A 23935-nucleotide genomic window follows, 5' to 3' on the forward strand; every position below is an offset into this window, starting at 1 on the left:
GCAGAAATAGCAAGATTATGCTTCATGCACATAAGACACCAATGATAGCTCCTTTTTATTATTGTGTATGGTACTGGTCACCTTTTAGAATCATACAATTTACAGTACAGAAAGGCCATTCTTATTTAAGGAATGATGTAAATGTATTGCAAGATGTTCGGTGAAGATTTAGTTACTAATACCTGAAATAAGTGCAATGTCTTATGAATAAGGATTGCACAGGCTAGACTTGTGCCTTCTGGAGTTTAGATAACTAAGAGGTTACTTGATTAAAAGATGAAAGATCCTGAGGGGTCTTAACAGGGTAGATGTGGAGATGATGATAACAAAGTGTGAAGCTGGATGAACACAGCAGGCCAAGCAGCATCTCAGGAGCACAAAAGCTGATGTTTCGGGCCTAGGCCCTTCATCAGAAAGAGGGGGATGGGGAGAGGGTTCTCAAATAAATAGGGAGAGAGGGGGAGGCGGACTGAAGATGGATAGAGGAGAAGATGGGTGAAGAGGAAAGTGTAGGTGGGGAGGTAGGGAGGAGATAGGTCAGTCCGGGGAGGACGGACAGGTCAAGGAGGCGGGATGAGGTTGGTAGGTGGGAAATGGAGATGCGGCTTGAGGTGGGAGGAGGGGATAGGTGAGAAGAAGAACAGGTTAGGGAGGTGGGGACGTGCTGGGCTGGTTTTGGGATGCAGTGGGGGGAGGGGATGAGCTGGGCTGATTTTGGGATGCAGTGGGGGAAGGGGAGATTTTGAAGCTTGTGAAGTCCACATTGATATCATTGGGCTGCAGGGTTCCCAAGCGGAATATAAGTTGCTGTTCCTGCAACCTTCGGCTGGCATCATTGTGGCACTTCAGGAGGCCCATGATGGAAATGTCATCTGAGGAATGGGAGGGGGAGTTAAAATGGTTTGCGACTGGGAGGTGCAGTTGTTTATTGCGAACGAAGCAGACGTGTTCTGCAAAGCGGTCCCCAAGCCTCCGCTTGGTTTCCCCAGTGTAGAGGGAGCCACACTGGATACAGTGGATACAGTATACCACAATGGCAGATGTGCAGGTGAACATCTGCTTAATATGGAAAGTCATCTTGGGGCCTGGGATGGGGGTGAGGGAGGAGGTGTGGGGGCAAGTGTAGGACTTCCTGTGGTTGCAGGGGAAGGGACCGGGTGTGGTGAGGTTGGAGGGGAGTGTGGAGCGGAGAAGGGAGTCACAGAGAGAGTGGTCTCTACGGAAGGCAGACAAGGGTGGGGATGGAAAAATGTTTTGGATGGTGGGGTCGGATTGTAGATGGCAGAAGTGTCGGTTGATGATGCGTTGTATCCGGAGGTTGGTGGGGTGATATGTGAGGATGAGGGGGATTCTCTTAGGGAGGTTATTGTGGGGGCGGGGTACGAGGGATGAGTTGTGGGAAATGCAGGAGACACGGTCAAGGGCGTTCTCGACCACTCGGGGGGGGGGGGGGGGGGGGTGGAGTTGCAGTCCTTGAAGAATGCGGACATCTGGGATGTGCAGGAGTGGAATGCGTCATCCTGGGAGTAGATGCGGCGGAGGCGAAGGAATTGGGAATAGGGGATGGAATTTTTGCAGGTCAATTTAGAGGAAATATTAATTATTTTAATATTCCTTTTCTTAAAATTAAATCCTTCTTCAATGCATTCAAAGATTGTTTTCACCTAATACCACAGGCCCGCAATATAGAACATTAACAATATAACTTAAGAAAGAACAAAGTCGGAAATGGAACACTAACAGAAATTACTGGCAAATCTGGGCAGTTTTGGCAGCATCTGTGGACAGAAAGCAAAGTTAGTGCTTTGAGTTCAGTGACACTTGTTCAGAAGGCAGCTTCTCCAAGTTTCTCCGGTAATTTCTGTTTTTGCTTCAGATCTTCAGCAACCACAGTTCTTCGTTTTATATAATTGCAGAAAATGGGATGTGTTCAGAAGACAACAGGTGAAATAACTGTTTCCAATGTATAAGGAGAAAGTAACTTATTTGGCATATTCCTTGGTGTCCCTTTCCATTTACAGTGCTACAAATACAAGAAAGTCATAAACTACTGGAAATAGAAACTGAGTATCTTCTGATGTATCAAGATCAGTGCGTTTCCAAATAACTTTGAAACAACAACCTATTCTAATGGTTGGATTTCATGCTCTCCAAATTAGAACTGAGAATCAAAACTTGCTAGAATCCAATTATTAATCATGTGATTTTAATGATAAAAACAGTATCTGAAAGACAATCACGTGTCCTCTAGCTGATCATACTATAACTGCACATGTGACAGATATTTAACTGTAAAATCACATAACATTGAATATCCACTGAAAACTTTGATCATGACTCCCTTAGGTTAGCAAGATGTGAAAACATTTCACAAGTGGGGAGAAGTGTTACGGAAATGCAAGCAATTCCTACTATTAACTTTGTTCTATTTGCTTCATTGTGCTCTCCAATACGTCACTACTTCTTCAACAATTAAAGACTCTTTCCATTTCTTAATATTACACATAACATAATCTGTTTTAAGTTTACATAAACCATATTCTTTAAAGTGTGGCCCAAAATGTACCTGTAATTTTTTTAACTGTAAAACACACCACCCACAAAACGCTCACTTTTTAATTTCTGTGTAATAGGAGTAAATATTTGAGGTTTGGATTAGAAAATAAATAAATTATATTATCTCAAATACGACCAGCTCTTACCTGGCCCAAGATAGCTGATATCAGGGAGCTTTTTCCACTTCCCACACTGCCACAAATTCCCACCAGTTTACCCTAGAAAATAAAAGAGAGAACAAGAATTACAATTGACTACATTCTATTAAATGAAAACATATTCAGATTCTTAAGGTGTTAACAGGAAAGGACAGGTAGAATTTTATGGCTGCCGACTGTAAGATTTGGAGGCCCATAAAATTCTTCAGTTGACTTCCCAGCATTGTTCAACCTGCCCAACCTGTCTATAATTTGACCATGGGATATGCAATGCTTCTACTGTACCATAAGCAGCCCAGTTGAGGTCCTTAAGTGGTCCAGCCATGACCACTTACAGACCTTTTCTAGACCAGCTTCAATTTCCAGGCGGCTGGGCGGAATTCAGGGGTGACAATAGGCTCATCCACAATGTCTTCCCCCCCACCCAATAGCCTTCCCAGAAAATCCCTTCACAGGATTGGTGATAAGTGGGCTCAAATTTGGTTACAGCTGATTTTGGTACATGGGGTCACAATTAGCAATCTGCCTGTGTCTACGCAGACAAAACTGGGAATAATGTATCTCATTTCATATTTCATGTCGATGATCTTTCATCAGAACATGTTCTGAACAAAAGTCATCACCCTAAGAGGTTAATTCTGTTTTTCTCTGAGGATGCTGCCTGATCTGCCGAGCTTTTTACACCTTTTCCCACCCTTATATCCTTTGATCTGAATGTTGCTTATCACCTAATATACATAGCTTTTCATCATTAGCCAACCCTTTCACAACACTCTCATCTTAGGAATCAACCTAATTAAACTTTAGTGTATCAACATATGAACAGGGAAATAAGAACAGGGATAGGCCATTTAGCACCTTGAACCTGCTCCACCATTTAATAAAGATACGAATATGATTTATGTATCAAGACATCTCTATACATCGGAGTTCTGCAATCTTGTTCCATTTAAATGAAATACCGCTTTTCTGTTCTTCCAGCTAATTTGGCAGGTTGAGACTTTCCCCCATTATACCTCATGTGTCAAACCTTCACCCACTCACGTAATACACCTATATTACTTTCCAGACTCCTTATGCCATCTTCACAACTTATGTTCAGACCTATCTGTGTCACCAGCAAACTTAGTAACCTTATATTCAATCACTTCCTCCAACTGATTGATATGCATCACTGACCCCTACTCTGTGTTTCTCATTAGGTTATGAGTCCTCTGTGCTCACGTTTTATGCCCCAGAACAGGGCTCTGATTTCGTGTAGTTTTGATGTGACATCTTACCAAGTGACTCCCAGAAATCTAACAACTTGACTGTTTCTCTCTCTGTCCAACACTCTTTAGGAAGAATGTGAAGATGTTATTGAGGCTATAGAGAAGAATCACAAGAACAGATGAAGTTTCAGTTATACAGAAAGATTGAAGTAGTCATTTTTGTTCTCCATGGATAAAAGAAAGTTGAGAGCAGATGTCACAGAGGTATTTAAAATCTACAAGAATTCTAGACGGGGTAGATGGGGAGAAATGTTTCTCATTAGTAAAGGATTGAGAATCCGATGTGATACGTTTAAAGTAACTGATAAAGCAAGCAAAGGTAAACTGAAGAAAAAGCATTTTCACTCAGAAATTGGTTAGGATCTGGAATGTACTGCTTAAGAGGCTGAAGGATCATTTGAAGTATTTAAAAGGGAAGTAGACTTTCATCTGAAAAGGAAGAATGTACAGGGCTATGGGGAAAAGGCAGGAGAGTGGTACTAGGTAAATTGCTCCTTCAGAAGGCCAGCACACACAAAATGGGTCAAATGGCCTCCTGTGCTGTAACCTTCTGTGATTCTTTGCAGCTTCCTTACGCTTCTTCACTGCTTACATTCCTGCCTAGCTTTGTATCAGAAGCAAAACTGGATACATTACTCTAGATTTCTTTGACTGAATCATTAAATTCAATTGTGAATAGTTTAATTCCAAATCTTGATCCTTGCAATACTCCACGAATCACAGCCGTCAACTTGAAAATAATTCATTCCTCATTTTCTGTGATAATTAATCCCGTCACTGTCTCTCAGCTTCAATGTTTGCTTTAACTACCCCTTTTTTAAAAACATCCAGGCAAAACATTTTGCATCCTTGGTGAATTTACTTTCATAATTATTTTTCCCCTATTAGCAAATGTTCTCTTACTCCTGTGGCTGACAACCATTCTTTGCAACATTATAAATTTCTTCTTTGAGTCTAATATTATTCGCAAATGTGCTAATGGGGCCACAAGTAGATCTTTCTCACAAGGTTTTTGTTTCTTAAATGGGATTTATTTTGCAGAATATTTTGAATCATTAATGTAATATGTCCCACTGTTTATTTACCATCATTTCATTCAACATAATCAACATTATCTACTCTGCCTGAGACCTCAGTAATTAGCTTCAAGGTATGTGTTTTGGGCTTGAGTACATCACTCTCAAATTTGATACGGAATTAAATTGTAATATGATCACTTTTCCCAGCGGATCTTTCATAATATAACTGATGAATTCTGCCCCAGTAAAAGGCACCAGATCTAAAAAGATTTGTTCCTATTTCCCTGTCTGCGGGTGGACTGTAAAGTCCAGTCACATATTTCTATGATGGTGATTATATCAAACCCATTTATCTTTATTCATGTCATTAGTTTGTCTAACTTGTTATGAAAGTGTCAGGTATTCACTATTATTTTATATTCCTATTAATTGCATAGAACCAATTCTCAGATGTGCCATAATTGTTAAACTCTCTGCCCCTCTTGGCCCAATCTGGCCATCTTTCTTCAATTTGTTATAGACCTTTGTTCTCTAAAATTGTTTGTTAACTTTTAAAATCTCACTTATTTGATCCCTCTGTTCCCCTTTCAGTTATAATCTCCATTCACGGATCTTTGTTTGGCTTCATTAAATGGAGAACAGACAGATCCTTTTTCCTTGGTACTCATGACAGTGCCCAAGAACAAAAAACTCTTTCTTCACATATGACTCTTTGAAATACACATTCACTTCTCGGAGGTGCTTGGCCAATTGGCACATGAATCAAGTAACAGTCAAAAGATTCCTTCCTATTAGATTCTGTCAGTATAATATCATTCATAGCTCTACGTATGCCTTTGTTTCTAAATATTTGTGGGAAGTTCAAGTTCATATCCAGTTACAACGAGATGTCTTCAATTGTGGCACTGGTCAAGCAATATAATCTTTACAGCCCTCACTGCTGCTGCAGAGATCTCCATCTTTCTTTTCATGATTATGTCCTCTAACATCACCTCTTCTGCTTACTCTTTCTCCACTTGAATAACAATCTCTACCAGGGTGCCATGCTCAGTTTACCATGCAGCCATTTTTCTCATACATCACAGGCAGCAAATACATTGTATTTGTTGATCTAAAGTTAAGGACCAAGGCTACTCTATAATTATACCCATAATCCCAATATTTGCCTGGCTGGCATTCATACCGCCCTGTCTCTGACCAATAATCAACTCTAAAATGCTACTTAAGCAAAAGGATGTAACAAAATGTCCATCTAAATCTCCTCCTTCCCAATGCCACACAATGTCTCCAGTTCAACCTCAGCTCTACAACACTGAGCTGAACTTGTTTAATCTGCAAAAGCTCATGACAGATATAGCAGTCCAGGACTTCAATGTTCTCGATAACTCCCACATGCTTCAGTTTTGTCACACTGCCTACCCTGCAATCCCTGCTGCTCCTTAGAAATTCACATAGTTATTTGTTGATTAGTTATTTACTTAGCAAAGGCACATTACATGTCTCTGGTTTAGGGGCTAAAGGAAAACACTTACCACCCACCGGAGGTTAATTGAAAAGAGGGTGCATTTCCTTTTCCCCTCTACCAAATTCTCATTCAACACAGGAGATAAAGGTGAATGAATTCTCACACTTCATGCAATGCCCACCATATCAACAAGTCTCACTCTGTTCAACAAGCCTCAGACTCATCAATCAATCAGCAGCACTTCCTGACACTAAAGAGTTATGCCTAATATTGACAAAGAGCACCACACACTTACAAATCCAATAATGCTGTCAACATTACACTCACCTTTCTCTGACACAATTCACACCCTAACTATTCAGCTATGGCAGGTACATTATCAAAACATAGAAAACAGGAACAGGAATAGGCCATTCAACCCCTAATGTTTGCACTGCCCATTGTTGATCATCTATCTCAAATCTCTGCTCTCTCACTTTCTCCCTATATCCTTTGGTCCCTTTAGACCTAAGAACTATGTTTAATACCATCTTGAAAACATTCAATGTTTTGGTGTCGACTGCTTTCTGTTTAACCTCCAATGTCTGACGGGCAGACGCTGTGACAAAACTGAAACATGTGGGAGTTCATGGAGAACATTGCAATTCGGGACAGGTATACCTGTAGTGAGTGTTTGCAGATTAAGCAAGTTCTCCCCATTTCAGTCTTAAATGGCTTACCCTGTATCCTTAAAATATGACCCCTGATTCTGAACTCTCTGCTCATTGGGAACATCTTTTGTGCACTTATGCTGTGTAGTCCTGTAAAAAATGCATACCTTTCCATGAAATCCACCTTCACTTTTCTAAGCTCCTGTGAATGTCAGAGCTAAAGGAATTGGTCATCAACTTCAGGGAGTAGAATGTACTCATCCTGTCTAAATCAATTGTGCTGAGGTGGAGATTTTCAACAGCTGCAAGTAAGTCAACAATCTGTTCTGGTCTACCACGTTGCTGTTACAGTTAAGAAAGCACACCAATGCCTCTGTTTCCTCAGAAGGCTAAGAACATTCAGCATATCCGAAATGACTCTTAACAATTTTTAGAGATGTGCCATAGAAAGCATCCAATCCAGATTCATCACTGCTCCGCCCAAGACTACAGGAAATTATAGAGTTGTGATCACAGTTCAGTCCATCATGGAAATTATCCTTCCTTTCATTGACTGTGTCTTTACTTCCCATTTTTTCAGGAAAATCACCAATGTAATCAAAGACCTCTCCAACTCCAGTAATACTCTCTTCTACCCTCTTCCATTGGGCAGAAGATACAAAAGTTAAAAATCTCATACTAACAGATTCATAAACAATGTCTTCCCCACTGTTCAACTTACGAACAGACCTCTCATACATTACAGTTGATCTTTCTCTACACCTTGTTTGTAGCTGTAACACTATATTCTGCATTCTGTTCTATTACCCATTCGATTGACAGTCCATGTACAACCTCGAACGCTGCACCACCAATGTTCACCGTTTGCCATCTACACCATGCAAAGCAACACTTCACCAATGCTCCTTCAACAGCATCATTCATATCCATGTCTTCCAACAGCTAAAACAACAGGACTGCACCAAAATCTGCAATTTTGCCACCAAATCACACACCATCCTGATGATATTATCATTCATTCTATGTTACTGGATGAAAATGTTGGAATTCCTCTACAACAGCACTACGCACTTACCTACACTACATGAACTGCAACAGTTCAAGAAAATGGCTTACCTGTACCTCCTCAAGCACAATTAGAGATGGTCATTAACTCCAGCCTTACAAATGATGCACATGCTCCAAGAATGTCAGAGTAGTAAGCGTTCAGCAATGTGAATGTTTGGTTTGTTACACACCAATCGCATATTTATGGAGTGGTAGCTCTTATGGTTCTTGTATTTCACTCATTGACAATAAAATGTCTCCAGAGATACTTGCATGCGGTCAATGTGCCCTACAACACTGGATATTAATTTTGCTATCCTGGTAAATCCATGCATCCCCATTAGGGAGAATTGGAACGTGTCCTATCACCTTGCCAATGTCTTTCAACACCTCCCCAAATGCCTTTGTGAACATCAGATTGTAAGATATTCACCATATCTCTCTTGTTTTGCAAGCAGAAATATAAATGATCAAGCATTCACAGCAATCAGGAGAGCCATGTTCTCCCAAGACAGGCTGAAGGAGACGACACAGCCTTGGGACCACCTACTGGAGCCTCAGAAGACTATAGCTGTGGGCAGGTAAGAATGCAACATCAAGGCCAGATGCCCTGCCAAGCTATGTGCCATACCCATAAGAAAATCTATGGAAGGGTTGCAACTGCACACAAATGAATGAAAGATAATTCTGGAACAGACATTGGATGACAAGGGACACATCACTAGTTGTCATCTTCAGAAGGAAGATCTGTAGCTGCATGGCTTCGGAGACAGCTACTCCTGTGGTACTGATGTCGATTGAGAATTTTTATTACTCGCTACATTGGAAGTGCAAGTGGGGATGTGTGTGGCACCCGTGCTTGCTCCTGCATTGTTTTTGGTTCACATAAATTTACAAGTACTGATCATGGAAAACCTGTCATGAGTAGGGCCTTCAATGGGGAGCCCTCCTGCTCCTCCTTTCTCACAGAAATTTAGCCTTCTTCTGTCTGCCACCACAATTACATCTGTTCATCACCCTACAGATTAAAAGATACTGCAAGATCTGCAACAATTCCCGAGTCTAGTTATCTAATCTCTTCCCTGACTATAGTCAACTGCCTCATCATCCATTGAGCAGCACACAATTACTTCCAACAATGCTGCCCGAGCACATAGAAGTCAAAAACACATCGTCAGCAACTACTTGAGTGGTTCTTTAGATAGCTGTAGTTAAATGGTCTTTTAAGTTGCTTTAATTCAGGACCCATCTATCCTTTCTCGTGAATGATTACATAAGTATGGATAACATACATTCAGTGTTCCAGCAAATGGGGCGACACATTTGCAGTATCCTTATTCAGCATTTAGTATCATGCTGACTGTGCAGGAAGCTTCCAGCAACATGGCCTACACATGGGTAATGTGAAAGAAGGCCTTCAGAACACTGCTACAGATGGCATGACAGAAACAAATTATAGTGCATAGTGTTGTTGGGCAGGGATCAGAAATGAGCTACCTGAATGATTACTTGCTTCCATAACTATTGCTGCTTAGATCAACTTAAAGAACTGAATTTATTTCAAGGCAACACAGATTCAGAGATAATATAATTCAGATAGCTATATAATGGAGAGCAAAAATCTCCTGATTAATTCAGGAGGAATGAAAAGGTGACTGTGATCCAAGCTAATTACACTCATTAATGACAAGAGTCCCCTCCCACCAACTGCAGAAATTCCACTGCTTCTTTGGAAAATCACAAATCAAATGAACAAGCATTACATTTCTAAGTAATGACAACTTTTCATTCATAATTTGCATGAGTACCCAGCAAACACATACATAAATAGCATTTGTGATATTCATTATTGATTTTATATATTAGGGAAGGAACCAATGAATCTATTACATTATATGACAGAATGTCTGTATTCTTGCATTGCTTACACTTTGGTGATTATCAAATTCAGTTGCCATGTAAAATTAGTTGTGATTAACTTCCATGTCCGCAGCCTAAATTAATATAAGTGGTTTGAGCTTAATAACCTACACCCGTGGTTACATGTTTCGGAGGGGACCAATGTTACAGAATTCTATCATAATGAATGTGGTTTGATTCATCCAAATATATAATGACTGAGATGAGAGTTTTTTTCCTCTCAGTACTGTGCACACTTCTGCCTCAGAAAGGTCTGCAAGTAGGGATACACAGAATCATAGAATCCCTACAGTGAGGAAACAGACCCTTCAGCCCGAAAGTCCACATTAACCATCAGGGTATCTAGCCAGACTCATCTGCCTATAACCCATCTAATCTATATATCCCTGCATATTACGGGCAATTTAGCATGGCCAACCCGCCTAGCCTGCACATCTTTGGACTGTGGGAGGAAATCGGAGCACCCAGAGGAAACCCACGCAGATACTGGGAGAACGTGCAAACTCCACACAGACAGTCGCCCGAGGGTGGAACCAAACCCAAGTTCAGAGTGCTGTGAGGCAGCAGTGTTAACCACTGAGCCACCATGCCGGGCAGAGGTAAAAAGATGCTTCATAGGTGAGGGAATCAAAAATTATCGGGATAGATGGGAATGTGGAATTCAAAACACAAACAGATCAGCCATAATCTTATTGAGTAGTGGAACAGGCCTGTTGGGCTCCTAATCTGTGTCTGTGTGGTCACAATTGAATGATTGCTCTTTTTTAATTGCAACTATTAAATCCATGAAAACGAAGCCATCACAATTGTTTCAGAAGCTACTAAGCAAATTGAACATAAGAGAATTAATTTAGAACTTTCAACAGTTAAGCTAGGTCAATCTATCTAAACTGATTTACCATAAAAGTTGCAATTGTTTGACAGTTTTCTTTCAAAAAGCCTTGTAGTATCGCTTCTGCTAGACATGCGTTATTGCTACAAATTTGGGTTTGCTGTTGATATATTCTCATATTATGATGTTGAATAATCTCATAATTAAATCCCACATTTGCTAAATGCTGAAGTTGATTGCTATCATATAAATAGATATTAGGCAGTACCAGAGGGATGAAACAGTTTCTTTCCTCATGCCACTGACAATATATAAACTAGCTATCACGACCTTGCATGTCTCCAATTATAATTGCACTGACTTAATTCAATCATTATAATTTTCTTCAGTCTAATCCAAAATAATCAACAAGTCATATTTTCCAATAATAGTCGTGGATTAAAGAAACAAATTTTCAACCTCCATTCTGTACCTTAACTTGCTGAGGCAAAGTTTGTCCTAACATCTTTGTTTAAAATCTTTTTTCACTGCCAGTGTCACTGTATCTGTGTGCACAACCTGAGAGGGCATAGGCTAGGCAGCCACTGAGAACAGCGACTATCCACCATACTGACTGTGATGAAATGTACATCCAAAATATTGTAACCTGTCTTTTCTTTTTGAACAATACTGAATGACCTGCTGTGCATTTCTAGCATTTTCCATTTTTATTTCAGAACTCCAACATTTTCATTTTTTTTTAATCTTGTTACCTAATGAACAACAAACTCGGTACATCTTCACTTTGGGCCTTGGCTTATAAAGGTGAGATAAAAGTTTAGGACAGAAGTAAACTAATTTTAGTTAAGGCGAGTAATGTTATGCATATTTTGAATTTAAAAATCCAGAATTCAAAATTCAATAATTATGCATATTTTATTCAATGAATAACTATTAATAATGACCAATCAGTACATGCCCTACACCCTGGATTTAAAAGCAGAATATCCTCCAAGTCACTCCAAGCAATGCTATCAAAGATTTTATCAAAAACACTTCATATCTAGTAGAACTCCATCATCCTCCTGACATTATATTCAAATATGACATTTCGCAAACAATCTTTAATTCTTTCCAAAAAAGGCAAACAAAATCAGTCATTTAATCTTGAGATTCTCTTCACCTGCAGCCTGGAATTTACAGCTCTTTCCAAATGTTAATGCTTTTTGATAAAACAATAACTAAACTTTGATCAATCATTGTCTTAGAAGGACTAGAACTCCACCACAGAAGAAGAAGAATTCAATTTTAGTGCTGAACGGGATCATGGGCAGAATCTTTCAGCTATGCCTAAATTGGGGAGAAAGGTGGATAGGGAGGTGTGTGGTGGAATTTAATTGTATGGGAGGTCAATGTTCGGATTCCCAAAAACTCGTTAATGTTTTGATACTGTATTGGAAGAAAGTTTCAAAAAGTCGACCCAACCGATGATGACGGTTGAGAAGCTGTTTTGCATTTATTAGCATGTCATGAATATTCATTAAAACCCAAGCTGCCAGCATTACTTTTAGAGCCACAATTTTAATAGTGATGAATGAGAAAATTGTGCCTTCAGAAACCCAAGTGTATGTGTGAGGTATTCACCTGTTGAGGCAGACTTCTTGGATGGGTTAGTGAGTACACATTTCTTCTTGAGATTACATTTTTGTACACTTCATGTCAGTATATTACTGAAGACTACTGATTTCTTGCACATAGCTCATGAAGGAGAGAGAACAAATTTTGTTCCTGTAGATGGGCCTCACCATGTTGGGGTAGGTGTTATGCAGGATTTCACCAAAGATATGAACAGATTGATAAGTGCCCAAAGCTTAGGAAGGCACGGGGAGATTTCTGGAAGAAGCTGCCGATATCTCACCTGCAATTTCTACACACAGGAATATTCTCATTTAAAATCTTTCACTAGGTGATCCCAGCAGCTATACTAGATTTGACATGCTCAAATAGGAGAAGATGAATGGAAGCTCAGGGTGAAGAAACAGCAGGACTCAAGCCTCAGGGGACTGTAGCTGTGGATGAACAGGCAACACCTGGGTGGGGAAATCAGGGTCAGATGCAGTGCCAAGCAGTATGCCACAAGAAAGTGTGCAGAAAGGTTGGAACTATCTGTAAATAAACTAAAGATAATTCTGGAGGAAACATTGTATGAGTGGGGCCCATCAACAGTTGTCACCTAAGGACCCAGGTTCAATTCCACCTCCTGCAGAAAGATATGTAGCCGTATGGATTTGTAGGCAGCATACACCTGTGGCACTGTAGACCATAGCCGACTGAACTTCTTCATCACAGGCTCCTTTCAAGGTGAAACTGGGAACGTGTGGCATCTTCTAATAATCAATTAGTGCATCAGAGAGTTGACTGATGTCCTTTTCAGAAAACCACGTGAGCTTGCATAGTTTACCATGAGCCCAACTAGTCAAGTAGCCAGAACTGTGGAATATGTCCCTATTTCCTTGCCTCCAGGTCCAAGGAAGAATCAACTCCACACATATAGTGATCAGAGCTCCCTGACATCATCCTGTCAGATTCCTGACCAGGGAATGTCCATCTTAAGTGTAATTATAGGAGACAACATTTCCAGGTGTGCTCCCAGTCCAGGAAGCTGTTGAGGCACTTATATTCTATAAAAATCTCATCACAAATGTTCGGTCCTCTGCATTATATCTGGGACTGGCTTGTGTGTGACAAGGACAAAACTCAGAAGACTTGCCAGATAAGCAAGCTTTGGAACCCCGAAACTAACAAGAGCCATCATTAAGCAGACAATTGGGCTCCTGAAGACACATTCCATTTTCTGGACTGCTCAGATGGCACACTTCAGTATTTCTGGGACTATGTCACAATGTTTGATTGTTTGCTGCATCCTCCACACATTAGTTGCACGACGGTGAACGCATTTACAAAAGTGTAAGGTGAATGAAACACGTTTCCTCTGACAAGAAGTGCAGAATGATGGAGACAGTGAGGGAGGTGATACTGACAATATTGCGGAAAAAGCCTGTACTAAGTCATGGTAGACAGTCCACTGAGAATATAACTGTAGCTAGACTTGGGGCCCAACAAATTTTCAAAAACATATGAGGATACCACAAGACCAAAGTAAGAGACCAGGACTGAATCATTTGAGCCCTTGAACTGACTTGCCATTTAATAGGATCATGACTGATTCAATACACCTCATGTCCACCTTCTTGCCCTTCCTACATAATCCTTGATTCTCCTACTGATCGAGAATATATCATAGCATTAAATATACACAAGGTTTCTGAACCCCACAGCTCTCTATGGTGAGGAGTTCCAAAGACTGTCAGTCATTTAGAGAAGAATTTCCTCCTCATGTCAGTCTTAAATTGGTGCCCTTCATTCTGAGACAATATCCTCTTGTCCAGACTCTACAATGAGGGGATATATCCACTCAAGCTCGTTAAGAATCGTATATGTTTCATTTAGATCACCTGTCATTCTTCTGAATTTCAGCGAGTACTCCCAATCTGTTTAGCCTTTGCTCTTAAGACAATCCCGCCATACCAGGGATCATTCACGCGAACCTTCTCTGAATTGTTCCAGTGAAATGATATCTTTTCTTCAATAAGGGGGTTAAAACTGCTCATGGTACTACAGATTTGGTCTCATCAGCATCATGTCCAGTTGCAGTAAGACTGCCCTTCTCTTATACTTCAAGCCCCTTGAAATAAGGGCCAATATTACACTAGCCATCCTGATTACCTGTGGCACTCTGAACTATAAGCCAACAATGACGGAGGTGTTCCTGCATTCAGGGCAATGTTTAATTTCAAGCTTAGTGTTTATTTACTTCTGGACTTCAATAAAATAAATCAAATAATCAAATAAAGGTTTTAGCCTCATAATAATGACCGCCTGCTCTGACTCTGGGTCACAGCATCAGAACCGAGGTATGTAGGAAAACATGAAGGTCATGCACAAATTTCTCAAACATCAGCGTGTAAGGAGCATTCAGCTATTGCAAAAAGAAATTGAGCAGGCCAATCGAATGCTCAATCATTCACAAATTCTTGTAGTTCGCTAAATGTTTTTCCAAGATCCTGGTTCTTTGAGAGGGCAGCAGACACTAGCAGTGTTTAAATGCCCTGGGCAAATCTCTTGTCCCATAAAATTTGTCATTCTCTTCACATGTGCATATGTCATGAGAAGAGAATTCCATGATCACACAAGATGACATGACCTGTGCCCATGGAGAAGTGCCTCCCAGTTCCATGCCAGAAGATGGACTTGGATAACAGATTATTCTACCCATATTTCATTCCTTATTACACAGCATATGACTTAATTTTCAACAACCAACACCAAGAAAGATTTACTGATATTTGACATGTATTCAGGTGCTGCAATGATTCATTAAATTTTGCATTACCAAGATTCCCATCATATTGATATAGTAGGCACTGGACTAGACATATTTTGTGCATTAAAGCATATTATAGAAGGATTACTGGGAGCATTTTAATTAGCATTCAGCCATTCTGTACCTGACCAGACGTAAAATAATTCTCCTATTCCCATTGATGGATTTCCTGATAAGCACATTATGAAGTATTTCTAACAAAGATAAATTTCTGCTTGGAAATAAAGTCTGCATACAACAAAAATAATCTAATTAAAGACTTAGAACAGGAATCCAGATGCATTGCATCGTGAAAACATTATGAAGTATACCTGGTCCACAGTTAGGTTGATGTTGTGCAAGACACTCTGGAGTTTGAGCTTTGGAGATGATAAATTTACGTGTATGTTGTCACGGTCAAATTGCATTTTAGTGCCAAGTAATAGATGATCATTTTGTTCGGCAAGTGAGCTCCCTGGGTCACCTTCAACATACACATTCTTCTTTTCCTTGTTCAGTGCTTTTTCCTTCCTTTTTTTAATCTTCTTTATTTCATCTTTGTTTAAGTTTGATTGCCACTCTAAGGAACAGGTACTGCTCTTTGCCCATGCCAAGCTAGCGTTCTGAAACTCTATGGCACTATGTGGACTATCGGGCTCTTTCCTTACAACTTCTAGTTCTTCCATTAAAAGCAAATGCTAAAGAGATGAGGAGACAAATTGTGATCAACGTAACAGACAATATTCCTAAAATACTGTAAAATACCAAGTTTTGTACTTGAGAAACATGAAAATATTCAAGGTGGGATATTTTCCTATGGGAAAGGTACTATATAACTGCAAGTTGATGAATAACAATTTAATTTTTGATTGACCTTCAGGAACAAAAGGTGAAAAGATCATGTTATGTGTGTCTCTTTAAAGTCAGATCTTTATATGCAGAAAACCAATCATCAGTCTGGGGAACGGTCACCAGACCCGAGACGTTAACTCTGAATTTTTCTTCACAAATGCTGCCAAGATTGCTGAGTTTTTCCAGCAACTTCTGTTTTTGTTCCTGATTTACAGCACCTGCAGTTCTTATGGTTTGTACTTACATAAGGTATGATTTGCCTGGATAGCATGCAAAATAAAACTTGTCACTGTACCTCGGTACACTTGACAATAATAAATCAAATCTGATTAAATCAAATTAAAAGTCTGTTTCTTGTGTCCTAGTTCTAATGAGTGCAAGATGAAAAGTTTCAAATTCTAGCAAAGTTTTCACTTATGGGAGAATTAAACATGAGGGAAATAAAGAGAAATTTCTTAACTCCGCGCGTCTTTGAAATGTGCAAGTCTCTTCCTTCGGAAATGATTGAAACCGAAGGAATATGACGATGTGCTGAAAAACTGAGATTACAGAAATGGTCTGGTGGGAGATTTTCGGTGTACCAACACCAAACAAATAGTTCAACCAACTGACCTTTGCTGAAGTTTCTATGCAATTTTACACCAGCACACTCAGTTAAGAGCTATACACCAATGAGCATTCAATACTATATTGAGTGCATATCAGACCCTTTTATAGGAAGGTCCACTGATTGTTAGATTACGTAGTATGGTATATACTTAAAGGATAAAACTAAGCATCAGTTCGCAGAAAATACAACTTGTCTATCAAAACTGAATTCAAGTTTGTTAGAAAAAAATTGCTCCTGTAACATTCTACTCAGAAAACTCAAATGCATGCTCTAATTAGTAAATTTATTCTATAACTTACAAGAACAAGAAACAATTAACAAACTGCAGGAGTAGGGTTCTCTCATTATAACATTTATGATTAGAGTACTTCTATTGTTTAGTAAGCAAGACATCCGATCCTTTCTAATATCTTGCAAACAATGAATCCTGGCTGTTTGCAATGTTCTCCCCTGGAAATCAAGTCAAACTTGTTAAATTTCAAACAGATGTGTGCCAGAGGCAAATTTAACCACTCATACAAAATTCTTTGAAGTGGTTGCCAAATCAATGCTGGCAGTCCTTCCTACTTAGATTCACTGTTAAACATGAATGGGATGACATACTTCAGCACCTGAGTGGTCAACTGTAAAACAGTCTTGGAAACTGGCACTGAATCAATAAACAGCTTTTTTTCTAAGACCTGTGCTGTTCAATAGAAGTTACTGACTAGCCACAGATGTTGCTTCAGAAACACTATCTTAGCTACATGCATTAACTTTTACAAAAACACAAACTGCTTGCATGATTTAACATTTTCAAGAGAACTACCATTATCTACCATAAGGAAAGGAAATGAGAATTAGTGGATAATTGGGCTTCCATTACATGACACATTGTTAAGAAATGAGCTAGGAGAAAAGCTGAAAACTTATTAGTCATAATATTAAATTAGGGTTTTAATATTATTTTTCTGCTACATTCAATTGCTTTCCTTCAAAGTAACTGATTTTGGTGTTAAAATCACTGTTGGATTGTCAACACTATTATTCAGCTCTGCATTTTCCACTGAACAGTAGTAAATTTACTTCACAGATATATTTTTTAGTAAATCCTCCAGCTCTGCTTGCTATAGCTTCACTGATTAGATTCTGATAAAAATCTGGCTTTTTCTGTAAAACAAAAGCTGGTATGACAATTGTACTGCTGAGGTAATTGCAAATCAGATGTGCACTTCAAATGTTTACTATCCAAACTTTTACTGCCCTTTTTTAACCAAGGAAGTAAGGCACTCACTATGATAAAATAACACACACACACAATCTGCTTTTGTCTCATAATTTACCAATAAATGCTTAAAAAGGCAAACAAAACAAGCACAGAAACAAAATTTAGATGAGAATATCATCAAGAGCTACTTTTCCTGTCTTTCCTTATTACCATAATCATCTATTCGATTCTTTCTTACATGTTTACCAAGTGGTCTCTTAAGATTATTCTATTCATTTTAATGCTTTCCACTGTAGTATCAAATTCCACACTGTCCCACACTCTTGGATAAAAAGAAGTTTTGATTTCTTGGAAACTAGCTTATATTGAATGCCTTTTTAATGGTTTATGCCTGTTACAGCATGCAAGCAAAAATGTACAAAAACAGAAAAGGGTTTTTTGATCTACTAACATCCATGAGTTAACAATGTATTAAAATGTTCAGCGGCAAGTATCCATAACAAAGGAATACCATTCTTTCAGCTTTACAGTTGCTTAAATATTTCAGAAATCATATACACATATTTACATGATAAATTGATTTTACGTTGTAATACTAAAGCTGTACCTTAAATCTGCTCACAGCAACAGATGCCTCAGACAGGGCTTTTACAGATATGGGTGTGATCTTCAGGGCAAAAGTCATTGCATTAAATACTGCAACAATTGTAAATGCCTGCAGAGATTAAAGAAAACAATATCACAATTAGTAATAAAATTGAAAGTTGTGGAAACCTATAATGAGGTTTTGAGTCAGCATCTGAAAGAATGAATAAATTAGACATTTCAGACAGAATGGTTCATTAGAAAGAGTTTAGGTTTAAGGACTCTCTTCAAGATCCATTTTTAGATCCAAATTAATTCATGGTGGATGCATCAAATATCTGGAATAGTACTCAATTGTCAAAATGGAGAAATTGCTCAGAATGACTGTTGGGATGACAGCCTGGCATAAGTGGATAGTGTGAAAGGGACAGGATGTTGCTCCACCCAGCACAATGTGACAGAGAAGGTTCAGACAAGTAAAGAATTAGCCGGTATGATTTTTTTCTCAAATCAAGTCATTGCAGAGCAACATTGAGAGACTATGCATTATATATGGTGTATAATATACTGTAGTACATAATGTATTCAAATGTACATTGAATAATGGTGGTACATTCACTACAAGCCTGGATGGAATTTGTACATTGTGCTCATGGAAGCAATCTTTCAGGTGCATCTGTGTTTCTGCAAAAGCACAAATTTCACTCAGGTCATGGCTGAGGATGCAATGTCACGTGTAAAATGAAAGTGTGGGTTCAATTTTCAGTTACCTAATCATAATGTACAATAAATAAAATAAAACATTAACTGTGGAGCTAAAGAAGATACCACATTACTAAATATTTTTTGGATGTTTACTGTGGCTGAGCTAGTTGACCTGTTGCCTCTGAGCCAGAGGACTATGGGCTCAAATCATACTCCAGGAACTTAGAGTACAAAACTACAGCTGGCAAATTCCATTGCACTGAAGAAACTGCCACCTTTCGGATGGGACGTCCTCCCAGCTGATATTAAAGATTCCATGTTGTTATCTTAGAGAAGAACAGTGTATTATTTCCAGTGTTCCGGAAAATATTTCCCTCTCAATTAACATTTAAAAAATCACCTTACCGAGTCATTATTATATTGCTGTTTGTATGGCCATGATTTGTGGAAATTGGCCATCATTTTTCCTGCAGTGAGAACTTTTGGAACATTTCATTCTGTGTAAAGTATTTTGGAATGTTTTGAGTTCATGAAAGGCACTTAACAATTGCAGGACTCTCTTACACCACTAACTGTGATTGTGTTTACCTCAGCTGCAGTGAGATCATATCCCATTGCCATGTGAAGTGTGAATGTGCAGCTACTGGATACTACAACCACAATTGGAGCAACTCCAACTGTGATGCTCTGCACATAGCCTGCTTTCTCCAGAAAATGTCTCTCTCTGCTTCTGATCACTGCAAAAAAAGACAAAATCAACCAGGATTTCCAAAAGATCCAAAAAGATTGTTCAGTTCATGAGAGTTTCAAATACTAGGGTTCAGAAGTTAAGGCTGATGAAGATAGAACCAAGAGGAGAAGTCAGGTGGAACTTTCCTTTCAAGTTCAAGTATGATAAACTTCTGAAATAGGTTAACTGGAGTGCTTATTGACTCATAATACAAACACACACATTTCTGGAACAATATGGGAGATAATAAATAGTTTCAAAAAGGAACAAACTTGATGAATCATGTTGCCAACTCGTTGGCCTATGGAAATCCATTGAAATATGCCTGCATTCACACTTTCTTTCACATCAATGATCATTCCAAATGTTTTCAGAGAAAAAATGCTTGGGATGATAGGTGACAGCTCAAATAGTGGTAATCATTTCTGTTTTTCCTCAAACCAGGTGAAATTATGGAACATGGTTAGGAAATTTCATTTTTTAAAAATTATTTTGTAGACAGTCCAATGTCAAGCTGCCAATTTTGTTTTGGTTGTCATAAAATTAGCTCTGCCTACCAACAACTGCATTTTTGTTCAAAGGTCAGGTGCCCAGAGAGCGGAGAGTCAGTGGCTGCAATGTACCATCTACACGATGTAATGTAGAAATTCATCAGAGCTCTTTAGTATATTCCAAACATTCAAATATTACCATTGAGAAGGACAGGAGCAGCATGGAGACATCTGTGGGTTTCCCTCTGAGTCACTCGGCAGCCTGACTTGGAAATGTACCACTGTCAGTGCAGCTCTGGAACTCCTTCCCCGAAGGCATTGGTGGTATGCTTTCACCAAATGGACTTCAAGATGGCAGCTTGCAATCATGTTCTTGGCATCTACTGAGGATGGGCAATGAATGCTGACCCAGCAGCAACATTCACATGCCATGACGAATAATAAAAAGAAATCACAACCTTAACACTCATTGGGGATGTAGATAGGTGGCTGTACAAAACCTGATGTCCTACAGTAGCTTGGATAGAGGAACATTTCATTCTCCCTCTAGTGTGAGGAACAATTTGCTATCACAAGGAGAGGTTCGTGTGCAGAATAACTTCCAGAAGAAGTGGTGGATGCAGGTACAGTTACAAAGTTTAACAAACATTGAGATAAGTACGTAAATAAGAAATGTTTGGAGGGATATGGACTAAGTGAAGGCAGGTGGGACGAGTTTAGTTTGGGATTATGGCCAGCATGGACTGGTTGGACTGAAGGGTCTGTTTCTATGCTATATAACTGCAAGTGCCAGCTCAGCAAGCGCTGTTGTATGCGCACCTAACCTTTCAGAGAGTTCACCTTTAAGTACTCCATGAACTGAGTGCACAATATGTTGCTACTCTGTCTGCCAGTTTGTCTGCTATGGGGTTGCAAGCTACATACACAGGAGTTGAAGATCATTCATGAGGTAGTCGTTTCAAAAATAAGTGCCACCAATTATGCTTTAGTAAAATAACATAAACAGTACAAAGCAGAAACTGAACTAAAATCTTGAAAAAGATCAAAACTTCAAAGAAAACTTCAGGAGAAGAAATAAGTTGTGAAGAGACAGGACAGTTATTAGAAAAGGTCATGATGGTATTTTGGATCAACAGAAGGCTACAACCTCCACAGAATTAAAAGAATCCAAAGTGCAACACCAGAGGCTTTAAAATAAGCTAAAAGATTTGAACCATTCAAACAGCTTGAAGAATGTGATCAGTCAGTGGACAATCTAGAACAAAAGCTGGCTATAGAGAACTGGATAGGCAAATTCTGGAACAGCAACTGTAATCAATGAAATAAACATTTGATGACACAAACAGGAACAACAGATAATGTCACTGATGACTGGAAATTGAAGGCAGGCCCTCTGAATATGCTCCATTATTTAATAACATCGTTGTTGATCTGACCATGGTTTCAACTCAACATACCTGCCACGGACCCATAAGTCTTAACTCCCCTGTCTATTAAAAATCACTTTAATAACACAGCCTCCAGTTTCTGAGGAAGACAATTCCTGAAATTTCTAAAGAAGGGTCCAGACCCAAAACATCAGCTTTCCTGCCCCTCTGATGCTGCCTGGCCTGCTGTGTTCCTCTAGCTCCACATTTTTTTATCCCCTTCTTCCCTGCCATTATTAGATTAACAAATAGACTCTCTAACTTCAAATAATGCTGATGTCGCTAACGTTGATCTTGCCTAGTGGATGTCCCACGAAGAAACCTGTATGTCTCTACCCAAGTTTTTTTCAACCTATGATCTGTATCTCCTTCCTTACTACGATCTGCCTGTACTGCTTGTAAACAAAGCTTTTTGCTGCACTTTGGCACACATGACAATACATCAATCAATCTATGGTGTTGTGTGACTTCTGATTTCACAATGCAGTGATAATGATATAGAATTTCGTGATCCAACTGTTGAAATTGCCAGATTTTTATCAAAAATACTCAACTGGTTCGCTTCTGCTCTTTCGGCAAAAGAATCCTACTGGTCTTAGCCAGTCCGGCCTATGCGTGACCACAGCTGTTCACTAAAATGCTTGATGTGTAATCACCCCCTCAATGTCATTCAGTTCTCCCAACCCAATAAATCCACTGCCTCCATGGGAGAACTAGAGATGAACAGAATACACCAGCCTTGCCAGTGAAAAACTGAAAATAATATTTTTTAAAAACCGTTGGTTCTCACAGTAAACTTACGGTGAACCTTTTCGGCAAACAATTTTTCCCAGGTGTACATCTTGATAAACCTGATGTAGTTTAAAATTTCATTCATCAGCCGCACACGTCTGTCAGTGATTACAATGCATTGCTTTCTGAAATAAGTTGTCAGCCTAGACATGAACATCTGGTAAACAGGAGAAAAGAACATTGTCATCAATATTAAGGTAGGAATGAAGCAAAGGTTGTAAGCCCATAAGGAGGAAATAATTATTAGGGTCCTTTTTATAACCATGTGTTCTAAGTACATAGAATTCTTAATGCTACTGCATGAGATTGCTACCTCAGCAAACTTGGTAACCAGGCATGCAGCCACCTGTAATGAGGAGAACAATGTACAGATATGACAGTGGTTAATGGTACCAGTACTGAAAAAGGTGAATCCTCAAACAACATTTGATAAATAAATAAATAAATAATAAAGAAATAATTATTTCTCTTTCTGATTAAGGGTCTAGGCCCGAAATGTCAGCTTTTGTGCTCCTAAGATGTTGCTTGGCCTGCTGTGTTCATCCAGCCCCACACTTTGTTATATTTGATAAATAAATCATTATGCACATGCAACAAAAACAGAAAGTGCCGGTAAACATACAAGAGATCAGCCAGTATCTGGGATAAGAAGTGACAAGTTCAAACATGACCCATTTTCAAATTAAACATCAACAGGTATTTTAGCAAAATAACATCAAAAGCATGGGAAGGGATAAAGGAGATGGATCAAAAAGTCAGAATAGCAGTGAAATGGCAATAAGCTACTGTGAAATGGCAATAAGCTACTGAAAAGAAAATAATAGATGGTTAGATAACGTAAATGATTTTTGCAGCAGACAATGGAAACAAGCACTAAATACAGCACAGGAGCAAACAGCATGAGAATGAATAAGGGAATGAGATTTTCAAAAGAATCCTTTGTCTTCCCACATTAGCATATTTAATGGCAATGGGCATTTATATGGATGACAGGATTGTGGATAGAAACATTTACAATTAATGGCTACAACTAATGCCTACAATTTAACATTTCATAACTAATGACTGCTTAAAATGTCTCATAACTCCCCACTCACAGATAGCAAAGCTCAGCATGCAGGGTACACAATAATTAAACTACAGTGAATTTGCTTGAACATTCCCTGGATGATCAGTTGTTCAGAGGCACTCAGAGAATCATAGAGACATACAGTCA

At 39.1% G+C, this 23935-nt stretch overlaps 1 protein-coding gene across 2 annotated transcripts in view; it reads right to left on the minus strand.

Annotated features, from left to right (window-relative positions):
• Positions 1 to 23935, minus strand: part of LOC125458895 (ATP-binding cassette sub-family C member 5-like) — a 171241-nt gene that overhangs the window by 95855 nt on the left and 51451 nt on the right. For both annotated transcript variants that reach the window (XM_048544703.1, XM_059651474.1), the window contains exons 8-11: positions 22729 to 22876; positions 19868 to 20016; positions 18597 to 18704; positions 2703 to 2774 (exon numbers count right to left, since the gene is read on the minus strand). In XM_048544703.1, coding sequence (XP_048400660.1) covers positions 2703 to 2774; positions 18597 to 18704; positions 19868 to 20016; positions 22729 to 22876 — 477 coding nt within the window. The remainder of the gene's footprint in view (positions 1 to 2702; positions 2775 to 18596; positions 18705 to 19867; positions 20017 to 22728; positions 22877 to 23935) is intronic.

The sequence above is a fragment of the Stegostoma tigrinum genome, chromosome 15, assembly GCF_030684315.1.
Source record: "Stegostoma tigrinum isolate sSteTig4 chromosome 15, sSteTig4.hap1, whole genome shotgun sequence".
NCBI classification, from domain to species: Eukaryota; Metazoa; Chordata; class Chondrichthyes; order Orectolobiformes; family Stegostomatidae; genus Stegostoma; species Stegostoma tigrinum.